This window comes from Pseudorca crassidens, chromosome 12, assembly GCF_039906515.1.
Source record: "Pseudorca crassidens isolate mPseCra1 chromosome 12, mPseCra1.hap1, whole genome shotgun sequence".
NCBI classification, from domain to species: domain Eukaryota; kingdom Metazoa; phylum Chordata; class Mammalia; order Artiodactyla; family Delphinidae; genus Pseudorca; species Pseudorca crassidens.
In genome coordinates, this window is record NC_090307.1 from 23,829,006 (window position 1) to 23,853,370 (window position 24,365).

Consider the following 24,365-nt stretch of genomic DNA (forward strand, 5'->3'; position numbering starts at 1 on the left):
AGGGGGTCGGAGTAATGCTGACTCGGGGGTGGAGTGTGGATTTCCAGGATGTCCTCAAGGTCAGAATGGATGCGCAGGGCTCCTTCCTTAGAGTCGGGAACAGGTGCGGCCGCAGGACTCGCCGCTTCCGCAGCAGTTGCTGTGATTAAAGTTAGAGACCAGCCACCGCTTCCCGAAGCGCCCACAGCCGAGCTGCAGCCGCCCGGGCCCCCTCGGGTTTCAATTTGGCATTGAGGGGCGGTTGAGGGGGTGAGGGGCCTTTAAGCTACCCCTCCCCCCTTAAAAAAAATAAGTTTTGGATGTCTGTACACCTCGTCCGCCGGTTTTTCTTCTCTGTGGCCGGGACACGTTTGACAGTGCTTAGTGCCCACCGATTCGTTTGCAGAGGGGTGCGCGGTGCGCTCGTGGGTTGTGGGTGTGTGATTCCCAGGACTTGGGCCCGGGCCAACAGGTCTGGGCGGGGGAGGAAGAGCTACTTCTGCATCCTCACCTGGCGACTGCTCAGAGCTGCCCCCGCGCGTGGGCGAGCCCTTCAGCTGGGTGGGCTGGCCACCCCTTTTCGTTTGAGGAATTTTCGAATCCCTTCTTCCTCCTGGAGCGGGACAGGGCCGAGGCGGGAAGACGCGAGGTGGCAGTGGAGGGTGTAACCTGGCTGGGGGCGGGGTCACCATAACCTGGTGCACCTGCTCCGCCCCCACCAGGTCCCCTGGCAGCGACCGCTGATGAAAGACAGCTTCTGGGAGGAAAGGATGTGAGGTTCGAGCCAGGGGTGAAAACTGTGGCGTTTCTGGCTTTGGAAGAGCACCCTATCCTGTTTACCCGTGGGAGTCTTGGGAGGAGCTCTCGAAGTTGTTTCCCTGAAGCAGTTATCCGGAACCTCAACGGGAGGCTGGAAACCAGCGAGGCAGGGAAGCTTTGTCACACTGAAGTGCACAAAGTATACTGAGTGCACGCTCAGTATACCTGCAATATATCATAAAGTACCTTATCAGACAGTAACTAATTGCTGTATTATATGAAGCTAAAGGACAATTGAATAAACCCTTAAGTTTTGGATCCCTGATTTTGAAAAACAAGAACACTGCGTTGCTTTTAAAGACAACTTTCAGGGCAAACGCTCAATTTGATTTTTAGTTAGAAATGAGTATACTGCATGCTAATTATTAGGAATGATGAGTTAGTGGGAGTCTGAGCTAAAGTTCCAGTGTACTTTTTCTTCTTTTAAAAAATTATTTATTTTGGTTGTGCTGGGTCTTTGTTGTGGCGTGTGGGCTCTTCATTGTGGTATGTGGGACCTTAGTTCCCTAACCAGGGATCGAACCTGGGCTCCCTGCATTGGGAGCACGGAGTCCTATCCACTGGACCACCAGGGAAGTCCCCCAGTGTACTTCTTCTTGACTTACGGATATAGGGACAAAAAGGGTTCATGAGGAAAAGGACTTGGAAAGGCGCTCAAGGTGCTTAAGAAAAAAAGTAGCTTCGTTGGTGTGAGCGTTTGGCATACTTAGTCCAAAAAGAGTCTTAGAATTTCTCCCTAAGGCCCAGGAACTGTACCTCACTGTTAATGGGTTTCTAGTTCTTAATCATTTCTAGGTTTATGAATCTCAAATTGAGATTCTTCTGTGTCCCACGCAGTAGCTTCCAGCCAGATCGCATCTTGAGCAGCTGTTACTTTTTCGGGCAGAGTTGAACACACTTATGCTTTACTACGAGAAGCAGTTGTGTTCTTTCCTAACCACTATCACCCCACTTGCTAGGCTGGATTCTCAGTATGCACATGAATCGTAAATTATACAGAGAACTCGTGCCTGTGACTCAGATTCACTTTGTTTCTTGGGAGAGATGATTTGTTCATTTTAGTGTATTATCAAAATATCCAATGTTCCTTTTTATTTTTAACTTGCTAGTGGGCTTTTCTAATGTGATGAACACTGGATCCAGGCATGCACTTTAATGTATTATGCATGATGGAAATAGTGATCTATTATGCCAACAGCATTTATGAGTGGGATGGAAATTTTAAAACCCTTTATTGATTATACCTGTTGCTTTAGTGACATGGTAGGAAGATATTGTTACTGGAATATGAGACACCTACTTAAGTATATAAATTAGCCTGTAAGTACTATAAGTGGTTTCAGGTAAGAATTTGGTATTTTAGTCTATTCCCAGTTACCGAAGAAAAGACTTTCTTCTTTTCCTCCCTCCACGTTAACTGTTTTCTTGCTCTTCTCTTTGTCTATCTGTTCTCTCCAAATGGAGGCTTATATGCTATGTGGATTTCTTTTTGGAGTTGATTTTAGTCATTGGCAAAGGGCACTTCCCATAACAAAGGCACTCCTGTTTTTGGAAGACCCAACCCCTTGCCTTTGAGAAATTACTTTCTTTGTACTGAGGTTTTTCTCAGTGGGAAAAGAGAATCAGAGTCAATGCTTTGAGGGTGATGTCAAGGTGAGTCAGCCTCATCCACCCTTACAGAAACGTGGTGCTGATGATGGGCTCTCTTGTCACAGATGGCACGTATGTGACAAGTGTTAGTACTTTGCTTCCAGCCCACAGGAGAAGACAATATTGTATAAATCAAATTAGCCCAGGTCCCAGGAAGATTCCCAAACATGTGCAAGCATGGTAAACATGATTTGATTATGACAAATGCAGAAAATAGTCTGGTTCTTAAAGTATAAAATACATAACCTCTCCTTCAGCCTGAATGATACAACTCTTCTCTACACAAGGGTTATTCTGGATGAAAAATTTAAACACTGCTCTCTCAAGTGATGAGGTTTTCAGGATGCTGCTTTGGTTCTAGCCAGCAGAGTGACCGGGAGATCACCAGGCTGAGACCAGCACCTTCAAATAATCCCTATGCTGGTTGGTTTTTAGTTGACAGGTGGTGCTCTGAGCAGTGGATTTTTGAGTGCTGCTAGGAGGTGACTTTACTAGTGGACATGCCCTTTGTGTGTCAGTGATGGCTTTGAGCTCAGGGGCGTTTACGAAGGGCACTGTTTTGGGGCCAATCCCTTGGAAAGTAGAACTTGGGCTGGTGTTCTCTAACTGTCCCTTACCTGCGCATCAGGTAGTGCAGCCTTCTCCCAAGTTTCAGTCTGGAAGGCAGCAAGAGGCTCATGTTCCCTCTGTGCACACCGGTAGAGACACGAGGACCTGGAGGCCAAGGGTAGCAGAGGCCGCTAGTGCTCTTCCGCCTGCCCTGTGCTGTCCTCCAGCACACTGCCCGGCGCTGGCTTACTGCCAGCAGTCAGCACCTGTGTCACTGTCAGAGGTTCCTGGAGCCTGAGAATTGCTGTCCCCCAAGGGGACAGTCCTTTAACCAATGGGAGTATAACAGCTGTAGCTTCCAGTACCTCCACCCTGGGAACAGAACAGCTCTCTGGTGAGGCCCACGCAGTTTCCAGAGCTCCCGTGCCCCAGGCCTCTCCACTGGGGCCACTTGGGAGAGCTTGCTTTTCAGCTGCTAGTTTCTTCCCATTTCCTTTCTGTTGACGTGCTCCTAATATTTCATTTCATTAGCTTCAGGATGGCCACCCGTTAGAAGGCTGTCTGACAGCTCCAGGCCTGGTTGGAGTCTAAGTATATTATTGTGCTTATTTTGTTCAGCAGAGAGAGAGCATTCTCTTGCTGTTGGAGGGCCTCTGAGTAGAAACTAAATCGACATTTTAAATTCTGGCATGTGTGTGTATGTGTTTTGATACCGTCATTTTCTGTGGTACAAGTTAGCTATACCTGTACTGCTTATAATATATAAGTCCACATACAGCCCTCCCTAAGTGATAGAGTATTTGTCACTATCCAGACAGGATTGTCAGGGTAAACCTGGACGGGTTTGAAATACTAGTTGACCTCTGTTTTGTAATTCAGTAGCTTCCCAAAAACCACATTAAAAAGCAGCCCATTTTAAAGTGAGCGGAGCACGTGTGCCCTGGTGTACTTGTATGCACTTTAAAGTGAGCGGAGCACGTGTGCCCTGGTGTACTTGTATGCACAAGCACATTTTGCATCGTCATTGGACAATAAAACCGAAATACACAAAGTTAACTAACAATCCAACATGACCCATGTGCCACGAGCAGAGAGCAGATACTCATAGTTACAGACGTTCTATAGAGCCATCGGTCAGGTGGGCAGTGGGACATGAGTGGGCCCAGAAGAATGAATAGGCTTTGAATACACATGGAGACTGAGAAGGGCACTGTCAGTAGGAGATGGTAGAGTGAGGTTAAGCATGGACAGCCATGAGTAGTAACTACAGTAGTATTTTAAAACTCTTATGAAAATCTTAGCCTTACAGAAAAGTTGCAAAAATAGCAGAGTTCCTGTTATATATTTCCAGATTCCCATGATGTTAACACCTCATAAGTAAGGTGCGGTCATTGAAACCAGGAGATGAACATTTGTACAACACTATTAACTTGTCCTCAAGCCTGATGGGAATTTCACCAGGTTTTCCACTACTGACCTTCCCTGGGCCAGGAGTGCATGTAGCATTCCACATTGCGTTTAGCATCACAGCTGCCTCGTCTCCTCTGATTGGTGACAGTTCCTCAGTTTCAATTTCTCCTTTTGACCTTGGCAATTTGAGAGTACTGGTCAGTTATTTTGTAGAATGAACCTCAGTTTGGGTTTGTCTGATGCTTTCCCGCGCTTAGATGGAGGTTATGCATTTGTGGCACAGAAGCGATGTGCCTCAGTGCAGCATCTCAGGAGATTGGTGATATCAGTGTCTCATTACTGATGGTGTCACTTTGATCCCTTGGTTAAGGCGATGTCTGTCAGTTTCCTTTTCTTGAAGACTGGTATTTAGAAACTAAGATCTGGGTGCTAGGTGTGCTTATTATTGTTTATTAAATAGTCATTTAGGGATTACTGAGCCTAGAACTCAAATGTTGGATTATGCAGCCAAGGGAAGAAGAGTCATGTATGACCTTGAAGTTTCCAGCTTGAGGATGGACAGAAATAAAGAAGTCGAGATGGGGCGAGGATAATGCTTGATTGTGACACGTTTAGTTAGGGGTGACAATGGTTTGTCTAAGTGGAAGTATTTACATCTGAGGATGTATGAACGAGCTTAGAGGAGAAATGGGTTCTGGGGTTCTTGCAAATAAAAGATGCCCAGGTATTTGCTTTCCTCTAAGAAATGCAATTGTCTTACAGCATGATTTTAATAAAGATGAGATCATGACCTTGGCATGGGCAGTCTGGCCTCTTTGGTCATGATCTTGCTGTGGACCGTATGGGGGTAGTGCAGTTACACATTATCAACTCTATGACACTTCGGAGCAGATACTTTCTGAGCCTTGATAGCTTAATCTGAAAAATTGGCGTGGTACCTGCATTATAAGGTTATTGGAGGATTATGTGATCTGACATACGTGAAGTGCCTGCCTAGCGCAGTGTCTGGCGCACTGTATGCACCTGGCAACTGTTCATCAGCTTATTTCCCCCTTCAGTCGTGATGCTGGATGGTGGCCTTTTCTCCTAACCCTCTCCTGCCATCCTGCAGGGGTATTGGTCATAAGGGGACTTGGCGAGAGAGAAAGGGAAGAATTGCTACAAATACATAGCAGCCTGAGCAATAGACAGCCAAGGCATAGGGGAAAAGGTTCCTATCCCCCACGGCCCCCTGGGGAAGGAGAAAGAGCAGTTTGAAAGAAGCTTGAAATTTAAGCTGGGCTTCCCAGTCTCCTATTAGAGCTTTAAAGGAAAATTAAAACAATTTTTCACCATGTTCTTTTATTACTTTTTTGTTAATACAAATGATTGTTGAAACGATTCATACAATGCGAGAAAGGCAAAGGCTCTGTAATCCCTTTCCCAGACAGTTCCTCTTAACCACTGATGTGTACTGGACTAGCACCCAGTGTCCAGTAGGGCAACCACATGTGACTGTGAGCACTTGAGGTGCGGCTGCCCTAAACTGGGTGAGTCCACGCCAGATTTCCAAGATTCAATACAAAAAATGAATGTAAAATATCTCACTTATGCTTTTTTATGTTTATTAGATGTTCAAATAATATTTTGGATATAATGTGGCTACTAGAAAATTTAAAATTCCACATGTACTTTGCCTCATTTCTGTCGGGCAGTACTGCTCTAGACTTAGGCACGATGCAGGATATACTTATATGTATGGCATGATCCTATTTGTTATTTTAAATCTTAATCTACTATCGCTTTTTTCTCCCAGTAGCATATAAAGGCAGTTTTACCATTTTAATGGCTGCATAATTGGGCACTGTATGGTTGTGCTGTAATGTTTTTAACCATTCCCATTTTGATGAATGTTTAATTGGTTCCAATTTTTTGATATTGTGAAAAATGTTGCAGAACATTCTTGGAACCTTTCAGTATTTTTAGGATAAATTCCCCAAGGTGGAATTCCTGGCATGTACTTTTATGAGTCTTCATCGATAAGGCCAGTAGTCTCCAGAAAAGAACTGGTCTGTTTCTTCACCCCTCCCAGGCACCGGTCATTGTTTCCTCTTTTTAAACGGACACTGAACAGTTTATTTTTGTTTAAAGTTGACTTACATTGGAGGGTTGAGCACCTTTTCATATGCTTGGTGTGTTCATTTGTAGTTTTCTTTGTATTTCCTCTGTTAAGACATTATTTATAATTCTGTTTTTAATCATTAAATGATTATATTTTTAGACATAGGAAGTCATGGAAACCAGAATGTTCAGGATAAAATATTACAAATACATATTTTAAATAAGGCACCTTGGCATGAGTTTCTCCCTCGCTTGTTTGGAACTTACGCATCTCTCAGCCCTACAATTGGAAAAGCACTGGTTATGATAGGTACCGTTTATCAACTGCTTTTGAGCCAGGTCATTTCTAAGAGCTGTATGTTCACTCATTTAATAATAACACTATGATGTAGGCACCCCCATCATCCTCATTTACAAACGACGGACCTCTGCCTTACTTGTCCAAAGCCACACTCCTCGTCTGACCGCTCTGCTGCCTTCCACGAGGTTCTGTCCCAGTGATGGTGGGTCTGGAACATCATTTGTGCATAAAAGAGGCCCTAACATGGAGCGTCCTTTCTACCAGCACTGCCCTGCCCGCCAGCAGCCGGGAGAAAGGAGAAAGGAAAGTCTCTGAGTACAGAAAAAGGGCAGATGGTCTGACCCATAGTTCTTCCCTCGGGGATCTGCTGCTTTGCCTTCCACCACCACACGCAGCCCCTAGACAGCCTGGTGCTTCTTAAAACTGTCCCACATTTAGGCAGAACCCTTGTTTTTGGCTCTCCTTAGGCCACATAAGCCCCGAAAGAGGATCACATCTTCAAAAAGGGGTAAATATAACAATCAAAAGGTGTACATGAAACTCAAGCAGTGTAAAATTACTTGATTCTAAATCTAACCCTCCTTTCATCCCAGGGCACTGGTCTGCTTTCCAGCACTTTCCCTGTCTCCATCTCTTTCTGAAGCATCTTCTTTCCTATCCTGCTTGATGTCTGATGGGCGTTTCGTTCCCTTTCTGAGCTAAGATCAGGGAAGTAGGTCTGAGACTCCTGGAAGCTCTCTCCCATCTGCCCACCTAGCTGAAGGTTTTCACATTTATGGGTATGCCCTGCTCACTGCCTATTGGCTGGACAGGTGTTTGGAAAATGAGCTCACCTTCACTCAGGATGTCAGCTTGACCATCAGAGACAAGGCCCCTTCCTCCCAGCATATGAGGGGAGAGCCTTACAGGAGGATACCCAGGACCCAGACCATTGCCTATTACAACTTTAGGTTCTTGTCAGGGACTTTGTCAAAGCACTTTGGAAGCTCCTCCAAGCAGGAGCATTTTAGGTTTGATATGCGGAGGAGGTCCTCAAGTTGTCTGGGTCCTGGTGTAGGTGAGCACTGGTATATCTTGCTAACTTGTTGTGGGAATGATCAAGCTTATGTATCTGAGCTCCAAGTTAATGGCATATAATGTTCCTCTTAAAGTTTATTCAAGGGCCTATGCATTATTACTCTCCTTTGAACAATTCTAATAGTGACATGGGCCCTGTAGGCTTTTCTATCTTTTGCTGAAGTTTGGGGAGGAATGAAGAGGCCCATCAGGAAAGATACTTAATGATTTTCCTGTAGCGCTTTTGCCATTATAAAACTCAAACGTGTAGTGGCATGAAATCCTAAAAGGAATGAGAATACCCAGATGCCTTCTGCATGGAATTCAAAGACTTGGCTTATAATCTCTTCAGCACTAAGCAATTCAGGTCCCCTGGCTTAGAGACTCCACAAGAAAAAAGGTACCGGGCAGTAGGTTGTCAGTTCTACTGTATCGTGACCTGGCTACTGTGTATTTATGGGGTAGATGAAAAGGTAACATATTTGAATTGGTAAATTGTGCTGTATTCAACTATCTTTGTGTACCCTGGCCTTAGACTCTGGTTTAATTTCCTTTTGCTAACTGCCCACCCAGACCCCAGTGCAGTCCCACCAATGGTAAGATGCATGCTCAGAACCTATTACCTGACTTCATATGATGCCCAGCTTAGGTATCACTAAAGGTGTTTCAGAGAGGAATCCACACAGAATCGACACCATTTTTATGAATTTCTGAAATCACCAAAATGAACAGTATTGGTGAAGAACATACATGTGATAAAATGAGTAAAAACCAGGGAATGAGGGAAAAGGCAACTAGAATAGTAGGTATCCGGGGAGGATGGGGCTGGCGGGGGAACAGAAGTGGGAACAGCACTGCTAGCGGGCTACGAGGTTTCCTGACGGGTTCACGGGTATTCATTTTATTGCTGTGCTGCATCAATTACATATTAAAAAAAGGTGATTCTGCAGAAAATAGGGTGAGTTACAAAGCCAAAGTTTAAAAAGCTTTGAGATTGTAGGTAGTTTTAGAATGTGTTTCACTGCGTGCAATCGATGGTTGGGTGTGTATATTTGCACAGCTGCTCTCGTTGAAGATGTAGGTTGAATCTTCTGCTCACATCCCTCACTTTTCCCAAGGTAGGGTTTTGCGTACTGTAGGGACTCAATAAATGCCCTTGAATTGGTTTAAAGACCACCGGTACTCCCTTCCTGTTTCCAGGCCGTAGCCCTTCGAGGAAAGCCCTTTCTTCACCAAGGAACCACATGTACCGTCATGTTATCTGTCTCTTTGGCTTAGAGTACCTGGTGGAAAGCCCATCTGTATCCCCTGGCACTTGCCTGAATCTGTGGGATGTGGAGCCCCTGTCAGGAGATAATTAAATGTTGTTTTTCTTCTTTTTTATCGTTGTGTGCAAAGGCTTGGCACAAGGTATGAACGTGGGTTAACAGCAAGGCAGCATTTGTGGACATCAGCGCCAATATAACTGCCTTGTTTTGGAGCATCCTAATTTCACACAGTTTTGATCACGTGTATTTTTTTGCTCTTACCTTCCTAAGGTTATCATTTACATTAAAAGCATAATAATTTTTTTCGCTTAACTCAAGTTTTTATTAACAGTCTCATCAAGACTCATGGATACTTGCGTGATTAGGTGGGGGTGAATACGGACTCCATCCTTCCTGTGAGATCGAACAAAGCAGGCAGCAGTGAGTCAGGGAGGAAACATAGGATCGAGTTTGCTTCAGTCATCTTCTCCCACAGGAGCAATAATAATATTCATGGTTTTCATCTGAAGATTCATACCATCTTTTATGTTCATCACTTGGCCAACACCTGTAGAGAGCACTTTCTACCTGCAGTGATGCGTCACAGCCCATGCATGAGGCAGAGAGGAAGAGCCCATCCCTGCAAAGTAGTCTTTGACCTTGAGTTCTTCCAGTCCAGTGGTTCATTTGTTGTATGAATAAGTATTAAGGAGGCATTTGTACATTAAAAGGATATAAATTGCTCTGTCTTGTTTCATCAGATTTAATCAAATTCTTAATTTGCTTACACTTGCTAATGAGAGCTAATGTGTATTTGTGAAATAAGGAAAATGAATGTCTCCTTAGCCACAAACTAGTGTTTCTTTGCTATCAAGCTGCTTGCTTTTTTAATGGTCATTTTACTGTGTATACATGTGTGTAACTATGTAACAAGCTGTGTGCACCGAAATGGTAAGAATACCCTTAAAATGTGATTTTTTTTATGACTAACACGTCCGATCCTACCTGTATGAATGCTGGTTCCTTTGGGATGTTCCCTTTGGCAGAAGTACAGGGATACTGGAGCTCATCAATACTTCTTCTGAAATTGGCTTCAGATCTGATGATGCATTCTTTTTCCTTTGTATGGTGGCAAAATCTGTGCCTGGAAGGTATGCTTTCTTTTCTGGAAACAGCCAAGAGTTATTCAAAGAACTAAGCTGGTTGAGTAAGGTAGGAATTCACTGACTTATATTTCTGTTACAGGCAAAGTGTGACTTGCAGGTACTGATGACAGTTGTGTGTGGCCTCTTACGAGCTGTCATCCTCAGGAGAAGTAGTCAGGCTTCAGATGCTCTCAGTGATCAATCAGTGTAGAGCCTCCCAGGCTGTTAGGAAAATACTCATTTGAATGTAGCAGTTCTGGTTTGTTTGGTTAAAAACTTAAAGGCTCACCACATTTTATAGTAACACTGATTTATAGTCCCATTTAAATATATATGTATGTTAACTTATTACATGGCATATAGTTGCCTCAGTGTTATGACAAGTATAATAACATTAATGAATACTTACTGATTTAAGAATCACATGGAAAGCCCATTCCACCTAATTTCCTAAAATGCTCTTTTGAAAGTAGATAGAAGGATGATCTTTTTAAAAAAAATTAAAAAATTTTTGGCTGCGTTAGGTCTTTGTTGCTGCACGTGGGCTTTCTCTAGTTGCGGCGAGTGGGGACTGTTCTTCGTTGCAGCGTGTGGGCTTCTCATTGCGGTGGCTTCTCTTGTTGCGGAGCATGGGCTCTAGGCACGCAGGCTTCAGTAGTTGTGGCGCACGGGCTTAGTTGCTCCACGGCATGTGGGGTCTTCCCGGACCAGGGCTCAAACCCGTGTCCCCTGCATTGGCAGGCAGATTCTTAACCACTGCGCCACCAGGGAAGTCCCGAAGGATGCTCTTTGTACCTTCGTACCCCTGCTATGCATCAGGTAGGATAAGAAAGGAAGGCAGAGCAGTATTATTTGCAATTGCCAAAAGGAGAAAGCAACCCAGTGTCCATCATGAATGGATGGAGAAACGAAATGGGGTACATCCACACAAAGGAATATTATTCAGCCTTAGAAAGGAAGGACGTTGGTTCAGTCGGATCCCGGCACTGGCTGCAGTGACTCCTGTCTTTTCTGGCTCTCCTCGCTATGTCCCTTTCACTTCTAGAAATGTGGTCTCCAGTGTGGCTGTCTCTGGTGTCATCAAAGTGTTCAATGACTTGAAGGTGAGTAAGTCGTCTTCACCAGAGGATGTGAAGAAGCGCAAGAAGGCGGTGCTCTTCTGCCTGAGCGAGGACACGAAGAACCTCATCCTGGAGGAGGGTGAGGAGATGCTGGTAGGTGATGTGGGCCAGACTGCAGACGACCCCTATGCCATCCTTGTCAAGGTGCTGCCACACAAGGACTGCCATTACGCCCTCTGTGATGCAGCCTGTGAGACCAAGGAGAGCGAGGAGGAGGCCTGGGCCCCTGAGTCTGCACCCCTGAAGAGCAAAATGATCTATGCCAGCTCCAAGGATGCCATCGAGGAGAAGCTGACGGGGATCAAGCATGAATTAGAAGCAAACTGCTACGAGGAGGTCAAGGACCACCGCACCCTGGCAGAGAACCTGGGGGCCAGCGTTTTCATCTCTCTGGAGGGCAAACCCCAGACCTGCCCACGGGGGTTGCAGGCTGCCCCCTTCCTGCCAGACCAGAGGGGCTGGGAGGGGGGTCCCAGCAGGGGGCGGGCAATCCCTTCACTCCAGTTGCCAAACAGCCTCCCCACGTCCTGGGCCATCCTCCTCCCTCCATCCCTGAAGGTTCTGGCCTTCCCAAACTGCTTTTTTTTTTTTTTTTTTTTGCGGTACGCGGGCCTCTCACTGTCATGGCCTCTCCCGTTGCGGAGCACAGGCTCCAGACGCGCAGGCTCAGCGGCCATGGCTCACGGGCCCAGCCGCTCTGCGGCACGTGGGATCTTCCCGGACTGGGGCACGAACCCGTGTCCCCTGCATCGGCAGGCGGACTCTCAACCACTGCGCCACCAGGGAAGCCCCCAAACTGCTTTTGATCTTCTTGGGTTGAAGCAGATTAAGCTCAAACAGGGGTATGCCTGGGGGAAGGAGCACTGTATTTTTTAACACTCCAGTTCCCCATCTGTTCCTTCCCTTTCCTATGCTGCCAACTTCTAATAGCAGTAGTGACTCTGTCCTTGTGTGTTTAGTTCTGTATATAAATGCAGTGTTGTAGAGATGACCCCTCCCCGTGCCGCCTGGTTCCCCTTCCCTTTTTCCCCGGTCGTGGCCACTCATGGGAGCAGGACTAGTAAGGGACCTTCAATTAAAAACAAACAAAAAACAAAGGAAAGAAGGACATTCTGACACATGCTAAACATAGATGAACCTTGAGGACATTATGCTAAGTGAAATAAGCCAGTTATAACGTGACAGATACTGTGTAATTCCACTTACAAAGGTATCTGCAGGAGTCAAATTCATAGAGACAAAGCAGAATGGTGGTTGTGGGAGGGAGGGGAGAGTAGAGAGTTGTTTAAATGGATGCGGAATTTTCAGTTTTGCAAGATGAGAAGTTTTGGAGATGCCTGGTGGTGATCGCTGCACAACAATGTGAATGTGCTTAATGCCACCGAACTGTACATTTAAAAATGGTGAGGATAGTAAACTATGTGTGTTATACCACAATTACAAAAACTCTGGAGAGAAAAGGGCAGGGGAAATACGGTGGTCAAGAGTATAACCTTTAGACTCGATAGACCTGGGTTTTGAGTATTGGTGTCCTGTCTGTGTCACCCTCGTACCACACCACCCCCCCCCCGCCCACCCTGCCCTGGCATTTACCAGCTGTGTGACCTTAGACAGTTGCTCAACTTCTAGGCTTCATTTATCTGTAAAACAGGGGTAAGAAGCTAGTACAGCCCTCAGAGGCTTGTTGATGACATAAAATGAGAACACGTGAACTGTATTAGTTGGTGCTAATCCTGTTGCTAGGAGAAGGTCTTGTCCTTGGGAAGCCGCAGTCCAGTGCAGGACAGTGTGGGGTGAGAGCCTGAAGGGCTGGGAAGGTTGTTGTGGGTGCTGATTCACTGGTTCCAACTCCTGCATGTGGCTGCCCGCCTTGGATTGGGTCCTCTCATTTAGCAGAGCACCAGCATTGGTGGAGAAGCTCTAGGGCTGTGCACATGCTTTTCCTTTTTCAGGTGTGGGGAAGGAAAGAACAAAAGGAGTCTTAAAGTCCTGGCTTTGTGACCACCTATCATCTCAAATCTTCAACCCTAGCACTCCAGACCTAACTGTTCTATAGCTTAAAATTGTGGATGCCCCCGATTGTACCGGGAGGAGCATCCCACCTTGACACCACTAACAGGATGCCTGCATCTGTCTTTTGCTCTTCCTGGCACTTGGCGGATGTCTATATCTGTCTATTGCTCTTCCTGGCACTTGGCGTTCTAGGCTATTTTGGTTGCAAGGGCACTTCAAGATGTAGGCTCTACTCTAAGGATGCTCTCTTAGGAACCAGGCTTAGCTGATCTGAGCAGCCTGGCCTAAGAGATCAGCACAGTATTAGGATACCAGAAAGATGCTCACCCTTTCTGAGACTTTAGGGACCAGGTTGTCCTGTCAGCAGCAGGGATGCATTTCCTTCCACGCCAGTGCCATTAATGTGACTCAGTTACTCTTGGCTCTGCCCTCTTCCCTGTCTTCTTACCACTGCCTTGGATTAAACACCCCTTCCTGAATCTCCAGTTCCAGTTTAGATTGGCTGTACTATCTGCTGTTATTCCCGTGTCACTAATGACAAAAGCTTTAAAGCTTTTGTAGAAAGCAGACTCTTGATTGGCTGTTCCTAGGCAGGTACACCTGGTCCAAGGAGCTTCTGAAGATGGATCATCACTGAGAACCATGTGTCTCCCTCAGAAGAGGCTGTGGATGTTACAGGCTATGGTTTTCCCACTTACAGGTGCATCGGAATGACCCAGAGAACTAGCAAAAATGTAGGTGCTGCTTCTCATCCCCGTAGAGTAGGATTTGGGGGATTGAGCCTGGGATTGGCTTCGTTTTTTGCTAGGTCATGGCTATTTGTGGTACTTGGATCCTTCTGCTTGAGTTTCTAATCTGGTTTTTGACTATTGTCAATCCCTGCCTTGGTTTCTGGTGGTGGTTTCCACATCTGACCTGCTATTAGACCCTAAAAACAACACTGGGATATGGGCTTTAACATCTATTAACATAGATGTTAAAACAGCTATTACAGTAGTCCAATAATAGACTTTTTTTTCCTTTTTGGGTTTGGTGTGTCTCCTCTGCTAAAAGTATTCTACATCTTCTTTTTCTCCAAGTGCTTCCTCTACTTCCTCCCTCCTCCCTTGCCTCACATTCCTTAACCTTCTGTAATGCATCCTTAATAAAAGCTCTAGGGATTGCCCACTGCATTAATATCCCTGAAATCTGACCGGCAGTATGAAACCACTGCCAGGCTGCTAGGGTTACACAACGCTCAGCCATGTAGAGAGCCCGTACTGAATGGGGCAGACGCTAAGGGTATCAGTATGAACTGTGCTCAAGTCGCAATGTGAACCATCGCAGAAATCAGAAACTGCCTTAAATGCTGGCCGCAGAATAATGTGTCCAGGGCTATAAATAACTCCAGCAGCCCTGGAGCTGTAGCCTATATCTAAAGCGACGTAGCTAAGTGCCAGCCAAATGATTAGTTAGGCTATGATTGTTTTCCACTTTATCTCACTCAGTAAGTCAACTTTGGCTTAATGCTGGAATTTGAAATCTCGCCTTAACGTTTCTTGTGCTTTGCCAGCGGGGGGTCAGTGGTTGCAGTTTCCTGATGAGCTGTGTTTATGCATCTCCGGTTTTTCCTGTGAATTTACAGGGCACCTTAAGAAATTATAATTCTTCAGTTATTCGCTGTGGTAAACAATGGTTAGAATTTGAGTTCATGGCACTGAGATGGGAAGTTTGATCGTTTTCAGTCATACACGTTCTGGTTTAACAGCGTTACACAAGTGGGAAGTAGCACTGATGCTACTCTGTGCCAGTCTGGGCTGTGAACTCTGAGTCTGAAGCTTTATTTTGCGGAGATGTCCATTTTCAGCTCATCATGATGGCCAGAATTGCCCTCACCCACAGCTGAAATGTCTTCCATTCTTGGTCTCAATTGGTTGGGCAGTGTTAGGTAACCGATACAAGTACTTGAGACTCTTCTTGATGTCAGGCACAGCGCTGGATGTAAGAGGCGCATGGTCCTCGTTAACTTACAATTATATTCCGTGTAATAAGCGCCATCCAGGAGTAGTGAATGAAGGAAGTGTCTTACCAAGAGGACAAGGGTGGTAGGACGTGACCCCCGTGTAGTAGGAAGTTGTTGAGGTTCTTGGGCTGTCATGGCAGCTCTTAAGACAGCGGTTTAGGAGGAAGTCTCACCTCTTCCCTCCTGTCAGTCCCTCAACGGGCCCTTCTGTCTCCTGCCTCTTAGCGTGGGGAAGGGCATATCTGTCCCCTGCCCCAGAAGCACACTTCATTGGGTAGTGATGAAGCTCAGAATCGCATCACCCGGGGGCTTCCAGCCTCCAGAGCTGTTCCTTCTCTGAGCTCTGTCTTCTCAGAGCTCGCTGGAATGGGAGCCCCATTTGTCCACTTGGAAGACTGCTTTTCCTCCCTCCAGCCTCAGGGGCTCAAGTCTGCAGGTAGAACAGCTGGTTGGATGTAGGGGACATCCAACCAGCTGACTGGATGGGAAAGGATAGGGCTGAAGTTTGGTTTGTGTAGCCTTTTAAGATGGAGAAAACATCAAATAGTGATGTCAAAGAATGCTTCCCATAAATTACCATGCCATTTGAGGAGGAAGGTGAAGATGAGAGTATATAAAATCCAAACAAACAAAATGTTTATGAGCTGTTATAAGGGTATGTTTATTGTAGTCTTCTTTTTGGAGCATAAAGATACAGTGTTACCCAAAGTATGGAAGAATATTTGCATGAATCTTTTCAGAGCTGCCTCTAACACTGAGCTGAACCTCTGCAGCTTATTCCTGAGAACAAAGTTAATTTAGCATCAACTTGTATCCATAAAACTTGGATTATCTTGATTTATGTAACTGTTTTAGTTTTACTCTTTCCCATTGTTTTAAGTGGGTATCATATGACGTTTTCTCAAAGCTTGGTGTTCATCATCTCCCTTATAAAATAGTACTTTTAATCTTAACAAATAAGTGTTAACTATGGTTTATCTGGTACTGGTGCACTAACTTGACTTAAGGTGATTCAAACATAACCAGAAATACAGGCAAGAAACATGTGCCAATAACTTTTTCACCTGGGATGATAAACGATGATCATAAGAGTGAACAATTGTCTTCTAGGCAAAAAATTGTAGTTTCTTAAATTGTTGCAGGCTTTAGAAAAGGCTATGGATTTTACGTACTGTAGTGAAATTGCTATCACATTAACCTCTTTACAACCTCTTTCTTATCAAGACGATGATTTACAATAGTGAGTGTTCAAAATGGAAGTTTTGCAAAGTTCTGTGTGAACTTTGTGTGAACTGTGCCGGTGGTGGCTCTTGGTTGGCCATCATGAAGTATCAGCCTGGATTGAGGACGAGGTGTGGAGGGGAGGATGAATTTGCAGATGTGAGAAAACAGATGTCCTTTGAAGAGGACTGAGTAATGGTGGCGCAATCCTAGAGCTTGGGTAAATCTGGCTCATGGATACACCGAAATATCAGGTATTCAGCATGTGTGTGGGCAAAGGCAAACAATTGCCAAGAAGCCAACCAACTGGAAAACAAAAAAAAATCAGTTGCGTGAGTCATCACCCTGCTTAGTGAGGATGTGCATTGGGGCGAGGGTGAGATGGAAGGAGGGAATCTGTTTCCTGAGGCAGCTCAGAGCCTCTCGAAGTGAGAGGTTCTGAAGCGAAGTCAGCCTCTTGAAGCATCTCACTGTGATGGACAGTGTGAGAGATTTTCAAAGGTGATTTTGGTACTGCTTGGTGATTTTTGCTTTATTATTGACTTTAGAATCAAGCTTCCTCACCGCCCCCAAGATGTGACTCCCCTACGTTCTGATGTTGGTGACATATTTTTAAGGGATCTCTAAAAATAGAGCTAGAGGTAGCTGCCTAGAAGAGAAAAGTGCATGGAAACTATGGCACATGAAGAACGGCTGGGGGGCCCCAGGCATAGAGGCCAGAAAAAAGGAGATATAATCCTGGAATGTATAGGGCTGTCATGTGGAATTCATGTGTTTCCTCTCTGAGTTCATCTGAGGGTCATAGTGATCATCAATGGGTATGTGCAGGGAGGTGAGTTGAGCTCGGGATCCAGAAGCACATGGCCCCCAGTAGTGGAATGGGCTGCCTTGTGTGGAAGTGAGGGCTTCATCTCTGCAGGTATCTTAGCAGGTTGGGCACCACCCAGCAAAGGATGCCATGGGGGGTGCCTTAGAATGGGAATTTGACCCATACGCTCTTAACTTCTTGCCCACCTTGAAAGGTGGCTAGCAATGGCTGCTTCTTCGGAAGGAAAAATATAAAACTAAGGTGAGAAGGAATAATTACAAATGAACAGTAAAAGGAAGGAAGGAGTAAACCACATGCGATTCTACTCATCTATAAAAGGAAACCTAAAGAAATTTGTTTTCTGATTTTTGTTTCTCTTAGAGAAATAAGTTTCCAACTCACTTGAATTTATTCTAAGAATGAGAATTACAAAGCTTTAATTGATTCAGTACAAAATAGTTTAAAATGTGCTTTAGTTCCATGTTTTGGTGGTGGTGATTCACTGGTGGGAGGTGGAAACGCAGTGTAAGAGGACCACCTGTTACCTTTCTTTTAGGAAGAAGCTGTGTGTAGGTTGCAGGTTTGGATGCATACAGGAAGGCGGTGAGAATGAATGAAGGAGATCAGACGAAGGGCGATCAAGGTGGAGGGCGAGTGTGAAAGTCGAGGTAGGTGGGCACAGCGTGGGCTCTGCCATGGACTGGGCTGGTGCTCTGTGGACCCCTTTGCAGAGAATAATGCTCCGGTCAGTCCTAGAAGAAAGGCAGCTTGTAGCAAAGCGGGGTCAAATCCCCTGAGAGGCTGGCTGGGACCTGATTTGCCTTTTTCAGATGTCAGTTTCTTATAATGCTCTGGAAGCTGCTGATTTAGCTCCTCCTAGTGACAGATCAGAGACGTGCTGCTGTGGTGTGTCTGGCATGGCTGGCTGCCTTCTGACTCCTCCGGCCGTCACTCTGCTCGCCACTTGACAGGAGCCCTGGCATGGGGCGTGTTCTTCTAGGAAAAGGGCCTGCTGTCTGAGGTCAGATGTCTTCTGGTGTCGCAGCGTGTCTGCATCAGGCAGATCACTAGCACCCTGTGTGAGGCATTTGTATGAGCAACTGAAAGAGAAATATCGATCGTGAGAGGCACAGAGACCAGCGTGGTGTGATGGAGAGAGCACGGGACTCTCCGCTTGGAGTGATGTCTTACGTGACACTAACTGCCGCTAAATAGTGGCACGTCGATGACCCGCCCGAGTGAGACAGTGTCACGTACCTCTCTGGACCTCGGTTTCCTCACTTGCTGCATGAAGGGGGTAGGACCAGATCTCTTGCGCTTCTTCCCTCTCTAATATTCTGTGAAAGTGTCAATCTCTGAGTCCCAATCTGTACGTTTAAAAAATAACGATGCTGCCTCTTCCAGATTTCTTTCCTGACCCACTCAGAGAAGGAAATTGTTCAACCTGGAAGTATGAATTTCCAAAAGTGACTGTCTCAGAATGACAGACCCTTAGGAGCAAAGTTGTTTGTTGCTATTCCTTGTTCTCCCCATGCTCTCCTGTGTTCCAGTAGGTGGCATGATCCAATTAGTCCTCCAGGGTTTAATCCTTAGGCCCCAGATCCAGGCATCTTCCCCTCAATACCCAGTCTGTCTGCAGGTCCTGTTGACTCAACTTCCAAACAGAGCCTGGAGCCTCACTTTTCACCCCCTCACTACCGACCTGTGCAGCCCCCAGGTCTCTGGCCTGGGTAGTGGCAACAGTCTCCTAACCAGCTCCCCTGCTTTTTCCTCTGTCTCCTTCCAGTCTGTTCTCCACACAGTAGTCAGGTCATTTTTGTAAAATGTCACTTGGATTCTGTCACTCTTTTGCTCGAAACCATCCAGCTGTTTCTCTTTGCGTTTGGAAGAGAATCCAACCCCCTGCTAGGCCCGCCTACAGGGCACTCTCCATAATCTGGTTCCTGCTTGTCCTGACGCATTAGTGTTCCGTCTTCCTCACTGGCTGGTTCCATCCCTGCTGGCCTCCTCCTTGTTTGTTCACTGAACACTGCAGGCTTCTTGCCACCTCAGTGCCTTTGCCCTGGTCCTTCTCCATTGATGTTCTCTCCCAGGTCTCTGCGCTGGTGGCTTCTCATCACGCACCTGCTCACCTGCTGAGTCGGGTCCTCAGACTCCTTCTCTGTCACCCACTCAATCCATTACCCTGTTTTATTTTTCTCTTTGTGCTTTTCAGTACCTGGCTCTTTTGTTGGCTTGTCTTCCTTACCTAGATTCTGGTCCATGAGAGCAGCAGCTGCTCGCTCATTGCTGAATCACCAGGGCCTAGAACATGTGTAGCACGTAGAATGTGCTTGAGAAACATTTTTTAAACAAATAAAATGACATTACATTAAAGATGGACTTTATAAAGTAATGCTGCAATTGGCCAACTCCCCTAACCTGTGTTACAGATTTTTCAGGATTAGAATGAGGGAGATGGACCCTATGACTGAGTAGGAGAGTCCTGCTTGGGTACTGAGCCTGGCCAAAGCTCACTGTGCTAGGACCCCCTGTATAGGAATATATTGGGAATTCCAGTTCCCTAGGCCTGGGTATCAGTGTGCTTTCTCTTCTGGGCCAGTCTCTTTGCCTTCATTCATTCATTCCCTCACACTAACATGTTGGAATGTCCTAGTGCAGTTTTGCTTTAATGAACACAGGCCCCCAGTGGTCGTTACAGTGAAGGTCTTTGCTGACTGAACAGATTTGAGCAGCCATCCTGGTTAGATCCCCTTTAGAACCCACGTGTATTTTTTGGTAAATAGGCACAAGGAGGAGGATCTATTGCTGCGTTTCCAAATCTAGTTTTGGATTTGGTTGTTAGATGAGGAGCCTCTTCTGGTTCTTCCCCTGTCATCTTCTCTCTCAGGTTTGCTTCGAAGGTGAAGTGCGTGGGTCTGTGCTCGGCACTCGCTGCACGGTAACCGTTTGTGACGGCTGGTTACCCATGTAGGATCATCCACACCCGCGTTGTGACTTATTGACAGAAGTTTGGTCTTAACACAACCCCTCCCCCACGCAGCCATGTGCCTTGGGCTGAAAAAACACTGGAACCCACGAGAATTCTAGACTTCTTGTCTTGAGAGATAGAAGCGTCTTTCTGTTTAAGCCGGTTTGAAGCCTCTCGTAGCCAGAGCATCATGACTGATGTACTGTCAGTTGATCATTGCCTCGTATGGTCCACTCTTTCCCACTGGCAGGATCTATCCACTCAGCACCTTCTGAACATACCTTGAGCTTTTCTGCATCCGTGCTGTATCTACCTGGAATATGCTTTCCCTCTCTAAGTTCATTCTTCCAAGACCAAGTTCAAACTTTAGCTTTTTCCATAAACCCTGCCTACTTCAGCCTAAAGAACATCTATTCTCTGTAATCTGAAGCAGTTACTGTAAGCGCTCTCCATCCGTAAGCGCTCTCCATCCATAAGTGCTGTCCATCCGTAAGCGCTCTCCATCCGTAAGCGCTGTCCATGCGTAAGCGCTGTCCATCCGTAAGCGCTGTCCATCCGTAAGCGCTGTCCATCCGTAAGTGCTGTCCATCTGTAAGTGCTGTCCATCCGTTACTTGGTCTTGGCACTTGCTCATATCTTCCTCTTATGCCTCTGCTCCTGTCATTGGTCTGCACTGTTGTTGGTTTCTTGGGTGGCTGCTTAACTTTTTACGTATTTGCCTCATCTCCTTGACTTATCCAGGAGGACAGAGACCACGCCGAGGGCCTGACACCGTGTTATACATAACAGGCACTTGGTACTTGCTCATTTGAAGAGCAGGGCTGCATGGAGATGAGCAGCCAAGCATTTGAGATTCTGGTATTTCTGTGGAGTTTTGAAGGGCCTGGAACATTCTAACCGAGGGGGGACTGGCTGCCAGGAGAGTCTCAGGGAGGCAGGTGCGGTCTACTAGGGGTGCAGTATTCTTGTACCTCTTCACTTCTGAAACAGGAGTAAGAAGAGGATGATGGAAGAGTGCTGAATTTCCTGCACACTCTTCCATTAGGTAGAATGTGTGCATTTCTTCCTGCTTACTCTTTTCTGACCTCGTGTTCTAGCCTTTTATAATATAATCTTTTTTTCAAACATCTTTATTGGTGTATAATTGCTTTACAGTGTTAGTTTCTGCTGCATAACAAAGTGAATCAGTTATACATATACATATCCCCATATCCCCTCCCTCTTGCGCCTCCCTCCCGCTCAAGCCTTTTGTAGTATAATCTTAAAGTAAGACAGGAAATATTAAAAACTGACAGTGCTGTTAATGACATACTGTGTGGTTTAGGTGAAAGAACACTGGATTGGCAGTCAGGGCTCAGAATTCTTGTTACATTTATGCCATTTCCTTGCTGTGAGGACTTGGGCCAGTGGCTTCATCTCCCTCAACTTTGTCTTCTTACGTGTTAAATGGAGGCAATTGGGTTTTCCTTACTCTACTGTTGAGAGCAAGAATGAAATTAAAATCGTGGTATGAAGGGAACTTTAAAGAGTAAGGAAGGAGTACTAGACCAGTAGGAGGCATTATGATGAGAAAAGTGAGTTGTGATTAGAAAAATGTAATACAAATTGATGGCTAGGAAATAAAGTTGAATTATAAATGAAATAGGTGTCTACAGACGTCCCCAGTTTATTGCCAGGTTAGATTCTGAAGGTTACTTTAAGTACAGTGTCAGTCTGTTCAGGCTGCTATGACAGAGTACCATAGGCAGGGTGGCTCATAAACAACAGAAACTTATTTCTTTCAGTCCTGGAGGCTAGAAGTCCAGGATCGGGGTACCAGCATGCTCAGGTTCTGTTGAGGGCCCCCTTCCAGGTTGCAGATGGCTGTCTTCTCCTTTTATCCTCACATGGCAGAAAGGAGGTGAGAAAACTGTGAGGTGTCTCTTCTAAGGTACTAATCTCATTCATAAGGCTCCATCCTCATGACTTAATTACCTCCCAAAGGCCCTACTTCCTTGTACCATCACCTGGGAGGGTTAGGATTTCAACATATGAATTTGGAGGGGATGTAAATATTCAGCCCGTATCATTCAGCATTTAGGATCTTTCTCACAGAGACAGTGTTCTAAGTGGTGATCCAGTTGAAAAGCAAGCACTGAAAGCCTGTTTAACTCACCCTGTATCCAAAGCAGGTGCTGCTGTGGTACACAGATTGTGCACAGAGCTGTTTCTCTGAGAAAATGCCTTTGAAGACGTCTCCTGTCCCTCTTTCATTGCCTGTCCATCAGAGTCCTGCCTCTAACCTCACTCTTCCTCGTGCTGAGCGTGGGAACTCACTGGACTTTATTTAAAAAAAATGTTTTTTAAACTTTTTATTTTATATTGTATAATTGATTAATAATGTGTTAGTTTCAAGTGTACAGGAAAGTGATTCAGTTATATGTATATCTCTTCTTTTTCAAATTCTTTTCCCACTTAGGTTGTTACATAATATCGAGCAGAGTTCCCTGTGCTATACAGTAGGTCCTTGTTAGTTATTTATCTTAAATATAGTAGTGTGTACATGTCAATCCCAAATTCCCTAACTATCCCTCACCCCCCATCCTTCCCCCTGGTGACCATAAGCTCGTTCTCCAAGTCTGTGAGTCTGCTTCTGTTTTGTAAATAAGTTCATTTGTATCATTTTTTTTTTAGATTCCACATAAAAGCCATATCATACCATATTTCTCTTTCTCTGTCTGACTTGCTTCACTTAGTATGATAATCTCTAGGTCCATCCGTGTTGCTGCAGATGGCATTATTTCATTCTTTTTAATGACTGAGTAATATTCCATTATATATGTACCACACCTTCTTTATCCATTCCTTTGTGGATGGAAACTCACAGGACTTTAGGTGGAAATGGACCTGCTGTTGATTCTGGCCAGGCTTTCCTTAGTGCCCGTGGCTGCCCAAAACACACAGCTTCTCTGCTGCCTTGTCCCTGGAGCAAATCACTGCTTTTCTGTTATTTTTTGGTAGGTTTTTCAATTAGTGATAGTGGGAAAATAGGAATGGAGTAGTAGTCCTCTGCCTATTCAATATGTTAGTTATGACTGCTTTGGTTGTGAGTGACAGAAAACCCTGCTATCGTGACTTGAACCATCATGGGGTTTATTTTCCACCGTGTATAACAAGAAGTGTTGAGGTGGTAGCCCAGGGCTGATGTGGCAGTTCTGCCTGTTTTACTGTTCTGCTCTCTTTACTTATCTTGAGACTTCACCCTCATGTCAGCATGCCTGCATTCCAGGCAGAAAGAAGGTGGAAGGGTGACAAGCAAAAGGTGCCTTTATGATATATATGAAACTTCATTTTGAAACCATTTCAAACTTACAGAAGAGTTACGAGAATAATCGAAGGAATTCCTGTATGCCTTGGGTTTCAGGTTTCACCAGGTGACCCAGTAATGTGTTCTATAGTAAAGTAAAGGGTTCAATCCAGGATTACATGTTATACCTGCTGCTCGTCACTCTGTCAGTGGTTACCTTCAGTCTAGAATGTTTGCTCAGTCTTGCCTTGGCTTCATGTCACTGTTAGAAAGGCCCTCCATTTGGGGTAGGTATTTTGGGCCAGATACTGTGATGACCACTGCAGCCTCTTGGGTGGCACATTTTGTCTGATTTGTCCTGTTTCTGGTGGTGGTAACTTTGATCACTTCTTGAAGAGTGTGTCGGTTGGGTTTCTCCTCCATGAAGTTACTTTTTTCTCCCTTTTGTAATAAATATTTTGTGAGAAATACTTTGAGATGATACAAATTTCTTTTTCTCGCCTCATTTTCATCTACTAATCTTATCATCTCAGTGTCTCTTAAATTTATTTTTAATATTATGGTTACCACATGATGACTTGTTATTACCCTCATTCCTTCTCCATTTATTTGTTGGCGTCTGTTGTAAGGAAGCGCTTTCTCTTCTCCCCATACATATCCATGTATTCACTTACCTGTATGTGCTTG

General features: G+C 45.3%; 2 protein-coding genes across 3 annotated transcripts in view; both read left to right on the plus strand.

The window, feature by feature from the left end:
• MYO5B (myosin VB) overlaps positions 1 to 24,365 on the plus strand; it is a 386,602-nt gene that overhangs the window by 965 nt on the left and 361,272 nt on the right. The window lies entirely within an intron of this gene.
• On the plus strand, positions 15 to 20,366 carry LOC137204201 (cofilin-1-like). The gene is made up of 3 exons (XM_067701448.1): positions 15 to 103; positions 11,302 to 11,799; positions 20,312 to 20,366. The coding sequence occupies exons 1-3, from the start codon at positions 15 to 17 to the stop codon at positions 20,364 to 20,366; spliced, it is 642 nt and encodes a 213-aa protein (XP_067557549.1).